The sequence below is a fragment of the Columba livia genome, chromosome 3, assembly GCF_036013475.1.
Source record: "Columba livia isolate bColLiv1 breed racing homer chromosome 3, bColLiv1.pat.W.v2, whole genome shotgun sequence".
Classification (NCBI taxonomy): domain Eukaryota; kingdom Metazoa; phylum Chordata; class Aves; order Columbiformes; family Columbidae; genus Columba; species Columba livia.
Window position 1 is genome coordinate 97,976,151 of NC_088604.1, and position 20,273 is coordinate 97,996,423.

General features: G+C 40.9%; 1 protein-coding gene across 1 annotated transcript in view; it reads right to left on the reverse strand.

Moving 5' to 3' along the window:
• Positions 1-20,273, reverse strand: part of PTPN14 (protein tyrosine phosphatase non-receptor type 14) — a 113,931-nt gene that overhangs the window by 43,013 nt on the left and 50,645 nt on the right. The window contains exon 3 of the mRNA XM_005502759.3: positions 18,940-19,109. Within this exon, the coding sequence (XP_005502816.2) occupies positions 18,940-19,109 (170 nt within the window). The remainder of the gene's footprint in view (positions 1-18,939; positions 19,110-20,273) is intronic.

Sequence of the window (20,273 nt, forward strand, 5' to 3'; positions counted from 1 at the left end):
CAATGATTCAGCTATTCAATGGGCAATCAAAGGAACTAATTGAGAATGACAAAAAGGGGCTTATTTATTTATTACATATTTGAGACAATAATAATAATAATACTTAACTCTTACTGGTTGTTTTTCTGAGAAAAACTTGCTTTAAATAGTATTAATGATCATTAGCCTAATTTTATAAATAGAGTATCTGAGGTACACAACTGGTGGAGTCACTCATGTAAACTTTGGCAGGAAACCATGGCAGATTTGGGAGATCCAAGCTTTGTTCCCAAGCCTCAATGCAGAGTACTACTTACTGGATGCTGCTTGTTTCATGTGGGTCACCCAACACAACTGCAACCAAACTGATTGCAAACTCGGACTGGATTTTATATGGCAAAAAAGAAAGGCAGGCAGATAAGACCGGTCTTTTCAGATACGATGTTCAGCATATTGGCAAGGATGGTATTATGATTTCTGGGCCTGAGCATGCTGAAACACATTTTAGATGCAAGGCTTCAATCAGCACATCTTAATCTAAAAGCACTTTAGAAAAAGAGGTACATACATTGATGATGTCATTGTCAGCAACGCGGTGCTAAGGCCTTGTCTTTGCTGTTGTAAAAAAACGTAGATGATGTTGATAAACAGAACATCTCCAGCTCACTCCTCTGGAATTTCATCAGCTTCCCTCCCAGCGAAAGTCTGATGTTTCACAGTAGCAGACAATAGCCATTTATCTGGGATTTGTGGTAGAATATAAAAAGCAATGGCTGTGCTTCCACTACTAAAGGGTAATATTTTTAGAAGGGTATTATTGAGAACAAGTCTACCACACCCTGTCACAGACCTTCAGAAAGACCAACAGACTTGCCAGAAAAAAAAACAAGGAAGGAGACGAAAGAGCCTTTGTCACACATGCAGGAGAAAATTCCTTCAGAAGCTCAAACTGTCAATGCCAATAGTGAAAACATAGTCATAACAGTTTGTAGGGTAGGAACTGCTTGATCATAACAACCTTGTAAGGTAGGTCACGGTTAGCTTCAGGTAACTGAGAAATGAGGTTGCTCAAAAGCAGCATCCAACTGTCTGCATCCTGGTTTCCTCCAGCAGCTGGATGGAAAACATGACTGAAACTAAAATTAAAATAAATATATGGAAAGATTTGTGTCATTCCTCTTCCCCTTCCTCATGAGAGAGAACAATGCTGGGTTAGCATCATTTTCACACATTGGATTGTAAAAGGAGGACAGATCAAAACCCATTCATATCACCTACTTCTACATTGTTCAATCTCTCTCTTTAAAAGCAACAGTTTATAGCCAAACGGGAGGAATGGGGATTTGGCTAAAACAGGCTAATTTCACAACGATGGTCACTTTCCATTTGTTTTGATATGCAACTTGTGAGCATAAGGGTAAATGATACAGAGCCTGGGGGGCGGGCTTGCTGGGCACACAGTGGAAGGTAAGTCACCACCTCAGACCAGTGAAATTCCTACCAAAGGCCAAAGTCTTCCAAGGTTAAGGTCCATCTACACAGTCAACTCCTGGCTACTAGAACAGGAAAACCTTTGAGCACCTAAAAACAGTCTGATCACAATTTTGCACGGCTTAGTTGTTTTTTACCACCTCTATTTCTTCAGTTTACTACTGAAACGTTGTTCTTACGCACGCATTCTCCAAAAGACAGTCTACTAAAATTTCAGGTCTCCACTTCCACCAATTCTTTACACAGCTGGCAGAAGATTTCAAATGCAAATGCCAAGTATGAATGTTTTAGGAGCAATAAGCTTTGTTTTCTGGCATCAGTCAATGAAGTCAAATTTCTGCAGCAAAAGCAAGCATTCAAAAAATAGAAGAGTATATATATTGCAAGTGGACATGGGACTGTTTAGGAAGGCAACACATACTTTATAACCTTTCACACATAAGCACCTGCTTCCAGTCTAGCCTATTATCAAAGTGTTGTGGGTCTTTGGAGCCCAGTGTTAAATGGATGGCTGGGGAAACCCTTCGCAGTGAGACACGAGATACCAGCATCACACTCAGTGTTCTTGTTGGCAGCAAAATACTGAGCTTGGACTGTAAAGAAGTGCTCTGCGAGTGTTTTTCTCTACCTGCCATTTCTGATGGGCCACAAGCACAGACATGCAGCCAGGCCTTGTCGTGGCCTGCAGACGTGACACAAGCCTTCCAAAACATGCACTCCTTCCCCGAGAGGCTTAGCCAGCAAATGTGGCCTTACCATGTCCACCAATTTCTCAGCATTAAAAAAGGAACCCCCCAACCACAACAAGTCCATCCTCTGCACTTTTTGTCAAGAGCGTATTGTAGTTTTCAGATACTCCAAGTTCAAATAAACCCACAAAGTTAAACCTTAAATGAAAAGGCCAGTAATGGCATGCTTTAGCAAGAAAGGAAGGCATGCCACAACCTGATCCTGAATTTCTGCCCCTGAACTCTTGAATTAATTATCACAAATTACAGGGAGCACCAATACAATTTATAAGCACCATAAACTCCCTAACAGCCACCTATAATTTTATCAGAGTTAATCCAAATACCTAAAGAATTATACAGGACAAAACTCCAGCACGCCTTTTAGAGTTAAAAAATGGTGGAAGCCATATTTTCTTGTCTTCCAAGCACACTCTCTCAGCAAAAGCTACATTTGGTCTCTGCAAGCTGGAGTCCAGCAAAGCCAGGCCCTGGTGACACCACCATAACATTCATTCTTATAAAGGCTGGAATGGGATTGCGAAAGTAAAGCAAAACAATCAAAACCATATAATGTGAAAAATTTGTATTTTAGTGTTTTCAGCTGAAAAACAACACTCAGTGCAAGAATAAATACTGCATTGAAACAGTAGCCAAAAACATCTGGGAGTGAAGAGTTTGTTAGCCTCACATCTTTGAAAAAAGCCACTTATCCATCTGGTTTGGGTTTTAAAGACATGCTAAAAGTTTTACTGTCCAACATGGCAGTCCTATTGACTTTAGACTACTCACACAGTTAAGCTTAAATACATGCTCAGCTATGTGCTCCTGTCCCCTGAACTGAGCAAAACACTTCCATTTGGCTACAGTAACCCGAAGGTTACAACATAGGAGACTTATTTTTTCTTATTAACTTCACTTTCTTTTTTTTCCATTTTTTAAATAAAAAAAAGTAGAACTGAGTCAGGTAGGTGGCATTGCAGCAATGCCACATACTGCTTTTCATACACAGATCTTAAATGCTGTAGAGGAAGATTGCTATTCCCATACTCCCACCCTATCGCCAAAAACAACAACAACAAATCACAGGGAGAAAATATGGGCCTGAGGCAAGATGCAACTTCCCATAATGGTGATAGCACTGGAACTAAACTCCGATCACCTCTTCATCAGTAAGGTCCACAGGTCAAATGGATATCAAAGTCTATGAGAAAAATCTTGCTTGCTAAACTCCCTTCAGCTTTTTTGTGCAGCCTGCCAGAAAAAAATATCTGTACTCAACTGGGGTTTTTTTTTGAGTGCAAACCCACAGAACTGCTGTCTCCACCTTCACCTTCCTTCTAACATGGTCTCCCCATTCCCACGTAGCGTCCTCAGGAGCTTCAACTACATATAGGCTCAATAACATAGCATGCAGCCTGCATGTAATTTCCCACTTAACTAGTCACATCCTCAACACATCAGGTCCCACACACAGAGCAACTCCTGCCCCCAAATCCTTAAATGGTATAAAAGTAATGGTAGCTGTGAAGATCTATTCTCACAAAGACGCAAAATTGCAAAGATGAGCCGTGGCTATGTATGCTGAAGACTACTAAACCTCAGGGGGAAGAGGAGCACAAGAAATGCTGTTGATCTTTCCTGGTTTGGAAGCAGGAAATAATTTCAGCAAAAATGAGATTAGACCCCCGAAAGTTAATAATACCTTAGATTTACTTCCTTTACTCATATGCGTTGACTCAGTTCAAAATATGCTGCTCCCTCCCCTGAAAACACAGCTAACCTTCAAGCTGTCTTCACTGTGGGAAAAGGTGGTTTAAGTTACATATGGAAGCAATATGAGTCAACAGTTTGAAAATTCTCCTGGTAGCCAGCCAGGTTAATGGCCGAGCAGGTTAGAATATCATGCTAAAAAAATGTGGTGAGTTAACTAGAACATATGTATACTCTAGCTCATACTATGCAACACTGAAAATAAACAGATAACTCTTTTTAAAAATTAGGCTAAGTTCAGATGTAACTCTATTCTTTGGACACAAAACAAAGAGTTTGGATTGCCCCATACTCCCCGCCCTCCATTATGCCAGTTGGAGTAATAAAACATACTGTATACACCCCATAAACCTTGTCTCATTTTTCAGTATATATTTTAAATATTCTCCTCTAGCAGAGCTCTAAACTCTAGCGTGTCTTAGGTCCACCAGCCTTTTCTGGTTACATGTACTGCTGTGCACTGATGCAAAAGTTGAACAGAGTGAACACGTATACCAGTGAACAACTGGTATGCATATGTAAGCATCCAGAAGCACATCACAAAATCATTGGTTTGTGGGTGTGTAGCAGCATGCAAGTGTATTCAGGTGTTACTTTATTCAAAGAGCAAGTGAACACGTTCAAACTTAGAGAATGTGTACTTAACTTGAACTTTAAAAAAATAAATGGATGCTACAGTAGTCTGCAGTGAAACCTTGTTAATGATTTTATGGAATTAATTTAAAAAAAAATTAAAAAAAGAAAATCAGTAAAACTTTTAGGTAGTATCCCAACCTCATATAACCAACATCCGAGAAAACTTAGTTGATTTTGTGGAATTTTACCTTGCAGGGAATTAAATTCAGTCCATTCACTACTTACTTTTACAGTAATCTATCCTGGTAATAAGAAAACACTGATTGAAATGTGACACAATGAAGCTGCCAGCTATCTATAGGCCATCAGTACAATAGCTCATATTCCTGTGAAAAGATTGTTGAAGCACCTACATGAGCACTCAATGCCAGCAGAAAACAGGATAACTCAGGTTTTTTCCACCTCCTGAAGAGCTTGGTGACCCTTGTGTTTTCACAGGAAAAGAGTCACCCCACACATCAGTAAATCATGCAATAAAACCATGGCCCAGGAAGTTCTAACGTCCCAGTGAATGCAACCATGCAAAAGTGAACACAGCTCTGATAACAACGGGATGTTGCCAGAGAAATATGTGAATCAGTGCCCTGTTTGGTGGGTAAAGTAGATCCATTTTGTGAAATGAATAATTATTCTTTGTAAAAGCTTCAAAAACAGCTGAAGATATCAAGTGTAAAAGCAGCTGCCAAAGATAAAAACAGTGAACCAGTAAACATCTCACTGCACAGGAATCTGCCATCTTCCAACACTGAGATTTCTGCCAAATTCTTGTTGAGATTTTCAGCTGCATAAGGGCCTCCATACAAATGCTTCTTTTAAACACACTCAGAGATTTCAAGACTGTACTGACATCCAATTGCAGCTCCTTTAGCTTTATACCCTGCCAGCAAGGCAAAAAATACCAAAGGTATTCAGCTCCCTGAAAAAGGGTATGCTTAGAACCAGTATTAGTGGTTTGTGTCTCAGCTATATAAGAAGGGAAAAAGTGTGCTCCAGCCTGCAGTACAGCCATCAAAATTTAATTGAAGACTGGCAGTGCTACCATAACCAAGATTTTCACTGCCTATTGAATTACTGAAATTTAAAAAGCAGTTAGAGACCATAATCAAAAAGCACAGGTCTGTTTGCTCACAGATTGCTGCTATTGGTTTGACTCTCTTTCTGATGCTGTAGTCAAATCTCAGACATCTGGGAGCAATGAGCCACAGTTCCCTTTTCACAACATGCAGCAGAAAAGAGGATGAATCACCTGCAGAAAATGAGGCATGACGGAGGAATCCTGAATCACGCTGTGAAAATGCCCATTTCTTCTCACAGATTACACAGGAAGCCTACAGCAACCTTCGTTCTTGAGGCTTCATCAGGAGGAACTACATGACTGAGGTAAGATCAGTCTGTGCCACCAAGACTTGGAGCAGTATACCCCACAGTGGTCTGCACTTCCCTAAGGACAAACTGCTAGTCATTGCTACTGCATCCCATGGGAATATAAACAAAGGAATACTAGCCCCAATCTAGGTAACATATTCATCTGTCAAAAAATAGTGCCTTCAACTACACCGGGAGACAAGTCAGAAGTAGCATAGCAATCTGTGAGGTACACCATGATATTTGCTGTATGCACAGCGCTCCCTAATGAATGGGCAACCTCATTTCTGCAATGAGATACATTGCTACAACACCTTAAGGGCAAAGAAAGGCCATCAAGCACTTTACAGCAGCCTAACAAAGGCAGAGAGAGGCACTGTTCATAGATTAGAAGAGGAGTGATCCTTTTCATGTTTCATTTGAGGAGATGCATAAACACTGATGGGCACTTCTGTGACTCAAACAGCTAGGGATGACAAGTGTTTTCCATTTTTCCACTTTTCTTATCCTGTAAACCAAAAAAATGAAGAGAACTTCCCCCCCCCCACCCCTAGGGAAAGTAAAATCATGCCATGACTATAACTTTCTCTATAGCCATTATACTAAAATGCCAGAAAAAGAAGAGAGCAGACATCTATTCAGTAATTTTCAGAATAACTCTCAAATTCCTCACTGTTAGCACAAGTCAGAAATCAGAAACAGATATTTGCTGAAATAATTCACTCCTTTCTTCTTGACAAATACATTCATAAACAGGCATAAAGCCTCTTCCAAAAAAAGCTTTGCTTAATAAGACCCTAATGTAAAAGGTCAGAACCAAGCTCTGAAAAGCTGGGCAGAGCCCTGGTAAAGCAATTGCAAGTGAAGTGGATGATAAACTATTCCTCTTCCATAAGCAACCAAGCCCCATTTGTTCTTTACTTTGAAACTGTCTCATTTTATGCAAATGTTCTTTCTAGTTTATGGCCAACAAGAGTTTATTTTCTCTTTCTTCTCCTCAATTAAGGAAGCGAAATGAAACAGTTCTAGTACCAGCATGTCACTTGTGTGATACTAGAACACCACAGGCTTGTTTATTTTCATAAAAGTGTATTAAAATATGGGCTATATTTAGGGTAGTAAATTACTTCTTGCATTTCTTCCACACTGCTAGAAACCAAGTCCTTTGCTCTGCGTAACCTACCAGTTCAGAGGGATGCCTGTGTATACAACATTTGTAGCAACACACCCACAAAACTGAACTGCATCCACTATCACACCAAGGGCTTGCAGACCCTAAATATTCTTACCTGTGGCTGATCCCGGTGGGAGAAATGACAAACACCAGCTAGCAGCTCAGATTCAGGCCCTTTGATGAAGTTTGAGAACACTGGCAACACTGAAAAGCCAATGTAACAGATGCCCTGAAATGCTGCCACTTTTCCAGCACAGAGTAGCATTTCCATTTGAAAATACTGTCCACACAAATTTTTAAGTGTCAAAACTGCTGCACAGCAAAGCCAAGGAACTACGTTCCTCCTGCCTCTGCTGCTGTTCGATTTTTTTTTTAAGGTACAGGAAAACCTCAACAACTGCTGTAATCTCTTCTCAGTGCTCTTCTTGATACCAGTAGTAACTGAAACAAAGAGAGAAGATATTTTTTTAAAAAGCACCTTAGCCTTAAAGAAGTTTACTCTTGGCATGTGTACACTAAGACAAAAAGAGCTACTTCGCCCTCAAATTTAGTGACAGTTAATTTAGTTCAATTTATCCTTTCTCTTCATGTAATGCAGAATGTCATGAAGTCTGAATGAAAGGAGCAATTCTGCCTTATGGGAGATAAAAAAGCCCCTCTACTTGCTCTTAGTTGTGTCTGTCTGGTTTAAAAAGACAACGATACACTAACAACCTTCAGGGAACAACATCTATCAAGACTGATCCTATTGTGAGTCATTCCAACAGCCACTACAGCAGAAGCTTCTTCACTGAGTTTACAGAAACCTCCTGACCGAAGCTCAGTCTTTGCTTCAGAGAGGAGGCAAGGAAGGTGCCAGGGAAGCCCCTGTCCGTCGCGGCGATGGCGGTGTGCTCCCATCCATCAGGAAACATTAGACATGAATTTCAAGTCTACAGAACATTATTTCCGTTTATAAATGAAAATAAAATTAACTTTTCGTTTGGCATTTTGTATCTCTACATCCTGTCCTAAGCTTGACAGCTCCCACCTGGCTGAAGGTTTCTTGTAGAGTCTTCAAGTATGAATCGATCTAGCTGGGCCATATTGTTAAATACAACTCCAAACAAATCCTCCAGCTGTGAAAGCAGAAGCTGAGTATCCATATGCTCATCCTTTTGCCTCGAAACAATCTGCAGTTCAAAGAAAGCAGGATGCTGTTCTCCAGTTTGCTATTTTCATGATTGCCACTCACAGCAAGATTTAAAATCAGTTTTCAGTATTATTTAAGATAGCCTGCTACAAACGTGAAACAAGAACAGGGGGACATGTTCAGATCATACAAGCAGACTTGCAACTGATTTTCCATGAACACATATGCACAAAATGGGTACTGCTACCAATACATTCACAAGTATGCCACCATATGTGTGTGTGGCACTGGGAAATCCAACATGGGAAAGCCAAGGGCCCAGAGGGACAGGATTTAAATAGAACTGATGCCCCAGGTTATCCCAGTGTTTATCAACACATAACACAAGTGTTTATCACCAACAGCGGTGAGGACAGCTTCCTCCCAGGCTGAGAAACAAAAAGCGGTAGGTGTGACTCATCCAAACACGCAGTTTCATACACAAAGCAAGCTCTTCACGGATTAAAAAAGAAGGCCAGGTCCCCAGCCTCAGCACCGTTTCAACTCTCAGATATCACAGAATAAACATATTGGCCACTCAAAAGGTTTTTGTTTCCTTGCAGGAAGGCAGAAGCCTCTCCTACATCAGAAGCTGGTTAGACCTCCAAAGCAAGTTTCAAAATGCTTTATTTATTTCCTATTCTTTAAGGCTCGTAAAATGCCTAGGTTCAAACAGTCTCATGGAACTTCAGCTCTTCTTTCTGGAATTAAGATTAAATCCTGACGGTCCTATGCAATTTAAGACACAATTTTAAGATGGTGGTTTGCAGTCATGTCCTAATCATAACCAGTTGCTTCGTCTAGTGACCAGTGATAGGACACAAGGAAATGGAATGAAGCTGCGTCAGGGGACGTTTAGGTTGGACATTAGGAAAAGGTTCGTCACTGAGAGGGTGGTCAGTCACAGGAACTGACCAAGGAAGTGGTCACAGCACCAAGCCTGACAGAGTTCAGGGAGCGTCTGGACGATGCTCTTAGTCATATGATTAAGGTTTTAGGTAGTCCTGCAAGGAGCAGGGAATTGGACTCAGTGATCCTTATGGGACCCTTCCAACTTGAGATATTCTACAATTCCTCCTCTATCTTGCTGCACATACCTACATTTTCTGTCTGTATCCCTCTGTATTTTTGAAACGGGTGCACAATTAACATGCTCTTATCTCTGAAGTTTCATGTGCCATGAATCAATCTCCCTCAAAGCCATGCTGTTACTGAAGAATGACACTTTTTTATGTGGTAAAGTTAGGTGCTCTTTTTCCTTCTGGTTTTCGAAAGCTATAGAGTACTTGGAACCATGCCTCTCATGCTTTTATTCCCTTGTTTTATGAACCTACTTTGAGTTTTGTTTTGAACACCTAAAAAAAAACCCAGACAGAAATTCATATCATTACCTCCTTTTAAGAGCTGCAAAGTTTAAGGAAAATCCTTACATACTCAATAAAAATCACAAGCACTGACAATAAAATTGTTACATCATTCTACCCAGGTGCAGAATTTTTCCAGAAAAATCTGAAGCATTTCTGGTTCCCAACTATGGTAAAACCCATCCACATTCCTCACTCCTCAAGCAGGAGTCAGCAAGAGCTGCTCAGCATTCAATGCAAGCTCAGACCACTCAACCAATGCACAGGTTCAGCAAGTGTCTCCAACAGCACACATGCCCAGGTGGACAGGAGAAGACAACATAAAGTGCCTTTTTGCAACTGCAAATGCCCCCACCAGCGTGACCGGCATGGAAGGATTCAAGCTGGTATAGCTAAGATGAGAGAGGAAGCTCTCGCACTGTGTGTAAACCGTGTATCTTTATCATAAGAGAAGAGCAGAAACTGAGAATGTAACCTTTGCTGCCATTTTAAAGAGTCCAATATGAAAGTCTATAGTACTCCAGAAGTATCTGTTCTACTAAAATTGAACACACAAATAGTTCTCATCAGCAAAGCAATATGTAAGAACACATGACTAAGACCCAGAACATAAAATAAGTATTATTTCCTCATGATCAGATGTAAATGTGATACTACCTAAAACCAAGACATTCCTCTTACAACACTGCTGACCATCACAGCCACTGCTTTAAAACACACTAAAGCAAGTATGCAAGCTGAAGTATCCAACACCGTATTTATAGTTATGCAACACTATTTTTTAGAATTGCTACATATGTACTGCCCAACCACACACACGAAAACACATTCGCTTTCTGGTCTAAAAGCACAGTAAAATGTAATAGATTAGATCTAAGCGTCAACAGTTTCTTAAAATATCTGGCACAAAGAGCTCAGCTTTCAATAACCAGCACACAGAGAACAAGCTCCCTATTCACTGAAGAAAGTCAGCTGGGAGAAGGGTTTGCCCTCCTCAGCAAATTATTTTATAAACAGGGAATTAATGTTGAATCTTAGGTCTGCCTTGAAGGAATTCTTATTTCTAAGTCAAAGTTTAAACATCTACTAAAATACACATCCAAAAAGAACCAACTCAAGAATGTTACTGAAAAGCAAACGCATACATTATAATAGTATGAACACAAGAATACCCAAGCAAATACTGCACATTATTTGTTGTTGCTGTCCTCTGAAAACAACATTAAAGCTAATTAAGTTTTAGCTTGTTTACAAGGCAGGCTACAAGCCCAATGTGTGCTTCTTATCCTGCTGTAGTCAGTAATATTAAAAAAAAGACTAATAATTAAAACGAAACAATAAAATCATCAAAGGAGCACCAAAATGCAAATATCCCAGATATTTGTCTAAGCCTGGGTGGCCATCCAAGGCTCTTAAGACTCACTGAGCTTGCAAGCAGTTCCAGAGCTGCTCCCCTGCCTGGGCAGCCTGAGCTCTTGAGCTCCTGGATGGCAGTTGGGGTGGCTGAGAGCATTGCTGTTTAGTCCCAAATTCCTGCCGCTGGAAGGAAGGGGAAAAAAAAAAAATTGGGTTGACATCACCAAGTCACCTCAGGATGCACCCGCAGTTTTGTCCAGCTGAAGCGAGGTGGGATCCCTGGGGGTCCAACAACCATCTCCAGGTAGCAATGAATCCCAGAGCTCGCCTTACTCCCAGTCTTGGGAGATACGGTGCAGTTCCAGTCATGAGACGATCAGCACCAGGACCATGATCAGGACCAGGACGTGTAGAGTTAGGCAGGCTGGTAACCACAGGCTAAACTAAAACAGGATTCTGTTCCTGCAGAAATTTCCTTGCCTCCTGTCAATTTATAAATTTCAGCTCCAGAGTTCTTGCTGCTTCCTCTGGGAGACCCCACCACAACGTTTCATGAATATTTTCACAAAGATGGCATTTATACTGGTACTTGTCCTAAACTCTTCTTTTATTGTGTTTCCTGACACAGTGCCTACCTGCAGCACTGTTTACTAGTTCTTCAATTAAAATCCAAAGAATTAGTACACCACATATAGGTCAGTTGGCACCCCAAGCCACTTTACAGTTGTTCCCCACCACTCCCCTGTAAAAACTATCCAGTAATTTGACTTTCCAAATCATTTATCTGAGAACAAAAGGACTGACAGGAATCATGGGATGAAATTATTAATATCTTCCATTTCTAAGGTCTGACACTCTGACAGAATATCCTGTCCTTTTCTGTTCATTTGATATGACTTCCATGTATAGAAATTATCGTCTTCATTCATGTGGATCATTTAAAATTACAGTCCATTGACCTATAGCTCTCTATAAAACAGCAATTATATATATATAATTTATATAATTATAAGTTGGAAACATTCTGTTAGAAGAAAAGAGCTACACTGGTTTATGCTGTGCAAGGATCCAGCCCAATACAAGAAACAGGTAAAGCAAATAGTTAAAAACATAGGACCATTCTGATCATAAGTATCATATTTGTGTTGAAGAGCAGAGCCTTGCTTCTTAGTGAGGAGGTGCACCATCCTTCCAGCTGGCCAACCCACCCAGCTCTCTCCAATGCCAACAGAGGGCCGTGGTTGATGGGCTTTCCCACATGGAGTGAGCGGAGCCGCTCCATAAGTGTGGCACAGCTGATGGGCACACACGCAGGAGTTACGACATTTCCCAGAAAAGAGGGCAATGAGAAACTGGTTGCATTCATTTCTCTGGAAGCTACACAGGCTGCTCCCGCAAACCGTCTTAAAACATGTGCCGGGAAAAAGCACAACGTAAACGTGAAATGATTAAGTGTTCTTGGGAAGAGAGAAATTTGGACAAGGCTGCCCGAAAACCAGACTTTTTTCCTGCTCAGTTACACCCGTAACACAGAATGGTTAAAACCTGACTTAAATCTCCAGGTGTGAGAGACCAAACTCTGGCCTTTTGTTTTCTGAATACTCCATCTTCCAACTTGCCGCGTATCACTCAGTTCTTGCTCATTTGCCCACGTGCTTATCTTAATCATCCATCTCCTCTCTCCTCTCATTCTGCATGATATTTCTCTGTACTTTTGTAGGAAAAAAAATGTGTTGCTGAATTCCTAAGAACCATTTGCATTAAAAAAAAAAATAAACTAAAAAAAAAAGTCCTACAGTTCTACCAGAGGTGTATTAGCAAGCATGGTCACATAACCTGTCACAGCCCATCACTCCAGGCAAGCACAGTCAAGGCCATCCTGAACAAATCCAATGGTACACATCGTGCTGGGTTTTTTTCTGACACACTGTCATCATTTTGGACAATGAAGTCACCACAGTGCTCAAATCAACTACCATGAACTCCAAGGTACACACAGAGACTTCTCCGACACCACAAGCTGCAGGTGTGACCAAGCATGAAAAGCAAAGAAGCCTCATGTACCTTACAACCTTAACAGCCTTTAAAAGGGTTCCACATCACCGAGCTTGCCACAAAACCAGGCTGGAACGGGAGGATATGTTATATCCAGCCTTAACACAGCAATTAAAAGCATCATGTAAAGACCGCAGTGATCAGTACAAAATCCCAGCTGCTTGTACCTGTATTAAAAGCTCCCAACACAGGAGGATGTGAAACTTTAGCTTGTTCAAAAAAAACAGTAAAGTAAAGCAGACTAAAAAGAAAGATAAGCTCAAGCAGGCAAGACATTTAATAAGGACATTTTTGAGAGGAATGAAAAAAAGTCAAGAGTTTATTTAAAAAAAAAAAAAAAAGTAGGTTTGCCAGAATATTTTTCCCTGTAAATATAAAGCATTCAAACACTCTTTTTTCCCCTCTGCTTTATCCTGCAGTGATTTAAAAGTCATACTGTCCTCAGAGTCTACAGCTTGTACGTGTTAGAGGAATGTCTGTTTAAAAATTCTTCACCTAACACTTGAAGAAAAATAAGGGGAAAGGCAGAGAATTGTGTAGAAAAAATATTTCCATAAAAGACAAACAGAAAAAAAAAAAATCAGGTACAAGAAATGCTGAAGAAAAGGGTGGGGTGGCAAAACACCAGATGAAATAAATGCTCATGTAGTTACAGGAGGATAAGTTTGAGGCTGATTTTTCACAGGCCCTCCAGAAAAGAGGCCTGGCCAGCCACAGGCTCTAATTTTCCACCTGCAAACACATTCATTCCCACACTTTGCAGGTGCAGCCATCCCATTCCAAACACTCTGTGTTTTCTTTCACAGGAAAGCCATACAGCACATTTTTCAGGGAGAATGCAGAGCTGACACGCAAACTTGGGGCAAAAGCCCAATGCAGCACAGTACAGATGCTGGAATATGTCCATCCCCACACAGTCACACACACCAGACCTACCACGCACAGCACCATGGGGATCCAGCCCCACTGGTGGCACCTGCTCTCATTTCACAGGATTATGCCCCGTCTGCCACAGCACTAACACCATATGATATTACTGAGTACAGAACACATAGTAACATACTGAAAGCTTCTTCCAAGAAAGAAAAAACAACAGAAAAACAGACCAAAGCACACCTTAATTCCTTCACAGAAGGCACAGCAGTATCACGTGTGAAGACAGAGATACTGTAGGGAGCAAAATGTAACTACATTTTCTCCTTAAAACTCTGGAAAAAAAGAAAAAAGGCCATGGATTGTCTGATACTTGTGCAGAAAACAGCATCACACCCACATTTTCAGAAAGCCACAGGAGTGTGTGGGTTCTCTGTTTTTGGAACAAGAGCACAGTGAAAGCAAGCTTGTTTACTTTAGACACTGTACAAAGGCTTATTTTTTAAAAAATAAATGGTTGAAAAGATGCTCCCCCTCTGAGGAGTTAGCAGAAAATAAAAGGCAGATTTATATTTCTAATCTATGCAAATATCTACTCTACAGGGCATCACAGAGACTGCTTTATATCAGACAGTATGCAGTTCCCAGGTGCTTTAAATATGCCAAAAACATGCAGAGCATCTCCACCTGCGATGGCTGCTCACTCTGAGAACAGCTGGATGACTAAAAAGAGGTTGTCTAAGTAGCCCTCCATGAAAAATGCTTTTTTCTAATGTGTCAACTCCCATACTCTCACCCAAACGCTCCTGCCGTAGCTGCCATCAAGCCTGGAGAAGGTTGGGTTTTTTTTTTGTGTTTGTTTGGTTTGTTTTTAATTTGGTTTATCACAAATTCTTCTAGAAATTTTTGAAATATAGCAATTACAATATGGTGAAACTCCTACTGACACCTTAAGAAATTACGGGGCTTTAATTCATAATTAGAAGAAGGCCCAATGCCAAGAGTACAATGCCATTATGCTGAAGGGAAGGAGTAGCAATAACATTTCATTGCCATTACCAGAAAGAAGAGACAGGTACTCTACAACTGGTGGCTGCTCTCTGTATGTTTCCCGAGGACATTGTCAGGAAGCTTCTGCCACAGGTCAAGAAACATGTCTCTCCTGAGGAGCCTCACCATCCACACTCCAAGTCGCTAACCTAACAAGACTGATGATATCCTGCTGGGGCTTCTTACCCTTTCCCAGTGCTCCACTGCAAGCCACAGAGTCAGATCTGACCTACTAGAACAGTTAATATACTCTCTGTCTCATCTTTTCTTGCAGGCCTCTGAGGTTGACTTCAAAGAGCTGTTAGATGAATAAATCACTCTGGTGGTCTTGTCTCTTAGTTTTTCTTTCCCAAGGATCCCACAGGCCCTTCCTTCTCATATTATCAGAAATACCTCTTACAAATTAGCTACAGGCATCCCAGTTTCAGTCATGGCTGTGCTTGTGTTTAGATGACAGGCACCTGCAGCTGTACAGGTCCTCAGTAACATGTTACATGGTCAACCCAGGTAACACACTCGCCCACTCAATACCCATCCACACCTTTGAAATGATGAGGTCATTTGGGCACAAACTGAAATATGAAAAAATCCTTCTAAATATAAAACCCCCTTCTTTATAGCAAGGGTGACTAACACTGGAACAGGTTTCTCAGAGAAGGCGTGGTGTCTTTCTGTCCATGGAGATATTCAAAACTGAATTGGACACTGTTCTAGAGCAATTTCCTCTAGTTGACCCTGCTCTGAGCAGATGATCTCCAGAGGTACCTTCCATCCGCAGCCATTCTGCAACTCTGTGGTTAGCACTGCTACTTGCATTGAGCTTCGGCAAGTCAAATGACACTCCCACGCTGCACCTCAGAAGGACGGCACTCCCTTCTTACCAGACTACTTCTCCACTTCTCTCCCAGCATGTCACATACAGACAGGTTTCCAGAGAGCCTTCACCATGGGAGGACATAGTGCTTGGGGTAGTGTTACTCACCCTTATTTCTGCATCCACATTTGGCTTGCATGACACACAAGAAGTTACTGGCAAAACCATGATGAGCTCCTGACCACTACCAACACCTGCAGGCAGCTAAAATCCAGGAGCCTACAGGCATAATTAGCATTTTAGACTTCTAACAGTAATGATAACATGTAAAGAAGTTATGATTTCATGACTAATTACGGTTTCACCTAAATATGAATTATCTTATGTGTACAAGGATTCTTCCCGTTAGCCTCAATTGCCAAACAGTATCAGAACACAAAATGATCCACAAATTATTTTGAAGAATCAGATGGTTTTTCAAAATAAAAATGGCTAAGGAACACTGCCTCAGAGCCACTGACCAACCCCACAAGTAATGATCCTTTCAACCAACAAAACCTAAAAGTCTTGGATTGTTTTGCCTCTCTGCAATGACAGCACAGGTACATGGGGCTGCAGCTGCTGGAAGCAAGGAGGAATATCCACTTAAGGACAAATGTCTCAAAATCAGCTATCAAGCCAAAGTCCGTAATCCTACAGATCAGAGTAAACCACCTCAGTAAACTAATTTCTTGTTTTTTTTAATACTAGCGGATTATGTGTGTGCTGAAATACTCTCAGAAGACTTATCATCTTCAAGGAATATTAATCAACCTTGGAAATTCTGGAGTTTACAATTAACTAAAAGCCTGGACGGAGAGACGGGTTTCACCTCAAGCTCCAAACATGGCCAGGGAAGTTCAGGGCTGGAGACATTTCCACCAAGAGGGTTACAAAGGTAAAAGCTTTGCTGCTAGTAGTGCTGTCACTGGCTTTGCATCTTCAGCCTTTGGTAGTGGCTTTGTTTTGGGGTTGGTTTGTGGTGCTTCTGCAGCTTCCCAGAAGGAGATGAAGTGTCTGCTCCTAAGTTTTGCATTTAAGACAGGTTTGTCATTTGTATGTAAATATAAGTCAAAAACACAGGCACTGACTGGGCGAGTCTAGTGCCTACCTCACCATCACAGGTAATCGTACCATGATCAAGCCTAATCCTCAAAGCAGCCAGTCTCAATTTCAAAACAAATGTTTAATCAGGTTCCCAAGAGCAAACAAAGACAAAAAAAAACCTGCCAAAAAAGTCCCATCGGTCCACATAATCACACTTTAGACTAAGCCTTTTTCTGCCATTGGTTTCAGAAGAGTCCTCCATGGCCCCACCACTCACTGCTTCAAGTACGAGATTTACTGCATCTACCTAGAACTGCCCAGATGAAGGTTTGCTGCCATCGCATCAGCTACAGTGAAGTAGTTCCACTTCAGGGAAGAAGAAGAAAAGAAAGAAAGAAAAAATCTTACAGGCTATTCTGAGATCCATTAGTAAGCTTCTGCTTTTGCTGCAGACGTTTAAAGAAAAGAGGCACTTGTAAGACTCTGCAGCTTATGTTATCAATCACTTCGGAAAGATAAACAATTCAGCAGGCACTCCAATTGAGAGCGCTGTGAAGTTCAATTGCCACTGAAACATTTTGTTATTACCAACCTGGGCAGAATGAGCAAAGACACCTCTGCAGGTGAGCCATGAATGAGCAATCAGCACTGCAGGCTGCAGCTTGAAGAGGTAACAGCAGCCAAGTAGCTACAACGCTTCCTTGCACACATCTAGGCTGGGATCGGGCTGACAACAGTGAGCAACAGACACAGAGCAACATTATAGACATTCCAACTCCACGTTATATAATTCTGAAGGAAAAGTTATGAGGCTTCCTTCTCCTAACACGTACAAAGCAGGAACACACAGATACAGACAAGCATCAATGTTCAGTCTATTCCCAGGGAAATTTAAGTTTTGTGATGCTTTCAGCCCACTGTTTGGCAAGAATTCTGCATATACAGTAGTCACAGCACTGCTTGACAGCTGTCATTTTAAGAATCAGCTCTTTTGTGTCCTACCAAAGTCAATTCTCCCGTCCAGTGTTAAGAAAAAAATCCTTTAAAATAAACAATCTGCAACATAAAAAAAATCCAGATCACATCTTGCACACCTTCTAGAATTAAAGCCACTCTTTCTCCACTATTCATACATCCTTTTTAGACATGATGGCCATGTGGGAATTTCCGGTTTGCAGCAACAGAACACTATTTTCAGTGGGGAGGCTTCTGCCACCCTGTAACCCTCACCCACTTCTTTCAGGCTTTACCTCCAGTTCTGTTGATGCAACTTTGCTCTAGACCAGATAAATGAAATAACTTTAGTTAAAAAGAAAACAAGCCCAACCCTTTTTGGGTGAGGTGGGCTTCCCAGCGCCCCCCCACCTCCTTTTTTTAATTTAAATACAGCACAGATGTGCAAAAACCACACAGTGATGTGGTTTACAAGAATAGCCCCTCAAAACAGTTGCATTTTTACAACTAAAGCACAGAGCTCTGAATAAAAGAGTAATTCCCACTAAAGTTGTTTGCAAAGATACACCCTGATCATAATTAAAGTACTAATACCCTCTAACAATTTTAATCCTTTTGTTAAGTGTAAGAGGGAAAAATCAGTAGTGGGATGGGCAAAACCCAGAAAAGATGCCAGTTTACTTTCAGCAAAGCACAGGTAGACACAAGAATAATAAACTAAAACTGTATAGAGAGGTCCTTTTCCTACGGCTTCCATTTAATCAGTAGAAAGAAGTATGGTTACCTCGGTCTGCTTTAAAATTTATGTCAGGTGTTTAAACATATATCTATTATTCCCTTTTCATTTGTGCAGTTGGTCACGCATCATCATCCCACAATACCACTTTTTTTCACCCCTCCAAACAGATACAATCAAGTACTGATTTCTCTCCCTTTTCCCTGTTTGGGCGACCATCAAGAAAGGAAAGAACCAGATGATACCTGAGCAACTACTGAATGCCAGAAGCAGAGCAACTGTCAGCTCCCTCCCAGCTATATCACAATAGTGTGAACAGAGGGAAACCACGTACCTTGTCACCTCCTGCTGCAGTCGGGAAACACTGGGCACATAGAACATTACTCCAAAGAAAAGCAAAGGCTCATTGGCAAATTTGTCCAGCTGCTTCTTCAGAGGCTTTTCCAGTTCAACCCAGCGGGTTTGCTGGCTCTTGCTGAGAAACCAAAGGCCGAAGTAGTGAGTCTAGATAAAGAGACAAGAGAGTGTCAGCTTACCTTTTTCAGCTAGATTACACACGCTATCAATGACACAAATGCAAATAAGAACAGATGGCACTATGTACATTTTTCCATATGCAAAATCAGAGTAATTTATTTTTTACCATCCTTCTTTTATTTTTAGGACAATCTTGAAGACAATAAGGAATTCATATTGCAATACAATATACTTCATGGAGTATTATCTACCCCTTACCATCTCTCCCAAATGCATATTAAAGAGCTCTATCTGACATTATGGCACAGGTAACATAAATTATTTACAGAGTGTCTGAGGCTTTGTTTTCTTCTACATCTGTGCCTCATGAACAGACAGCAAACATTAAGTCTGAATCAAAGCACAACGGCTTCATGAGACTTTGGATCAGGCTCACTGCAGGCAAAGGACAAAGACTCTTCCAAGTATAAAAAAGAACGCAAACCCATGTGCATATGTCAAAATATATTTACCAATACCAGAACCATTTACCCAATACAGAACATGTTTACTTTTTTTTTTTTTTCAAATGCACTTATAAGGTTTTATGATGGACAAGTATTACGTTTAAGATGTGCATCACACACCCAAGTTGTTTGCTCAAGCTCTTACAGAAATACCAGGTTGCAAACCTCAGCTATTTCCTATCATGTGTAAATCTCAGAGGCTGTAGAATCTCCTGCATAAGCCACATGGGACTGTTGCTGGTGGAGAGTAATGAGCAAAGAACAGCGTTCAGAACTAAAGAGCTTCAAACACTACAAGCTGCTAATAAGCAGATGAAGGAGTAGCCAACCCATCATGAAGGATTCTGTCGAAAAGCCCTAAAAACACTGTATTAAACACACTGATCTGCTACTGCAGGCAAACGCATACTATAATTAACAACGAGTACTACAACCACAGATCTGAAGAAAAGGCAGAAAAAAGTGTTCATGTTTAGCAAACAAACTAATCTAACTTTAGCCCTAACTGTGAAGTTTGTATCAACATCTTTTAAGCCAACAGCATCTGGAGATTTCCAGCAATGCCTTCAATATAAAATACCACTCTGTACTAATACCAGAATGAATGAAACAAACTGTGAGAGGAACTTCTGCGGACACCAAGCAGATTTAGGATCTGAAAGTAGCATCACTACTATTTCTGCAT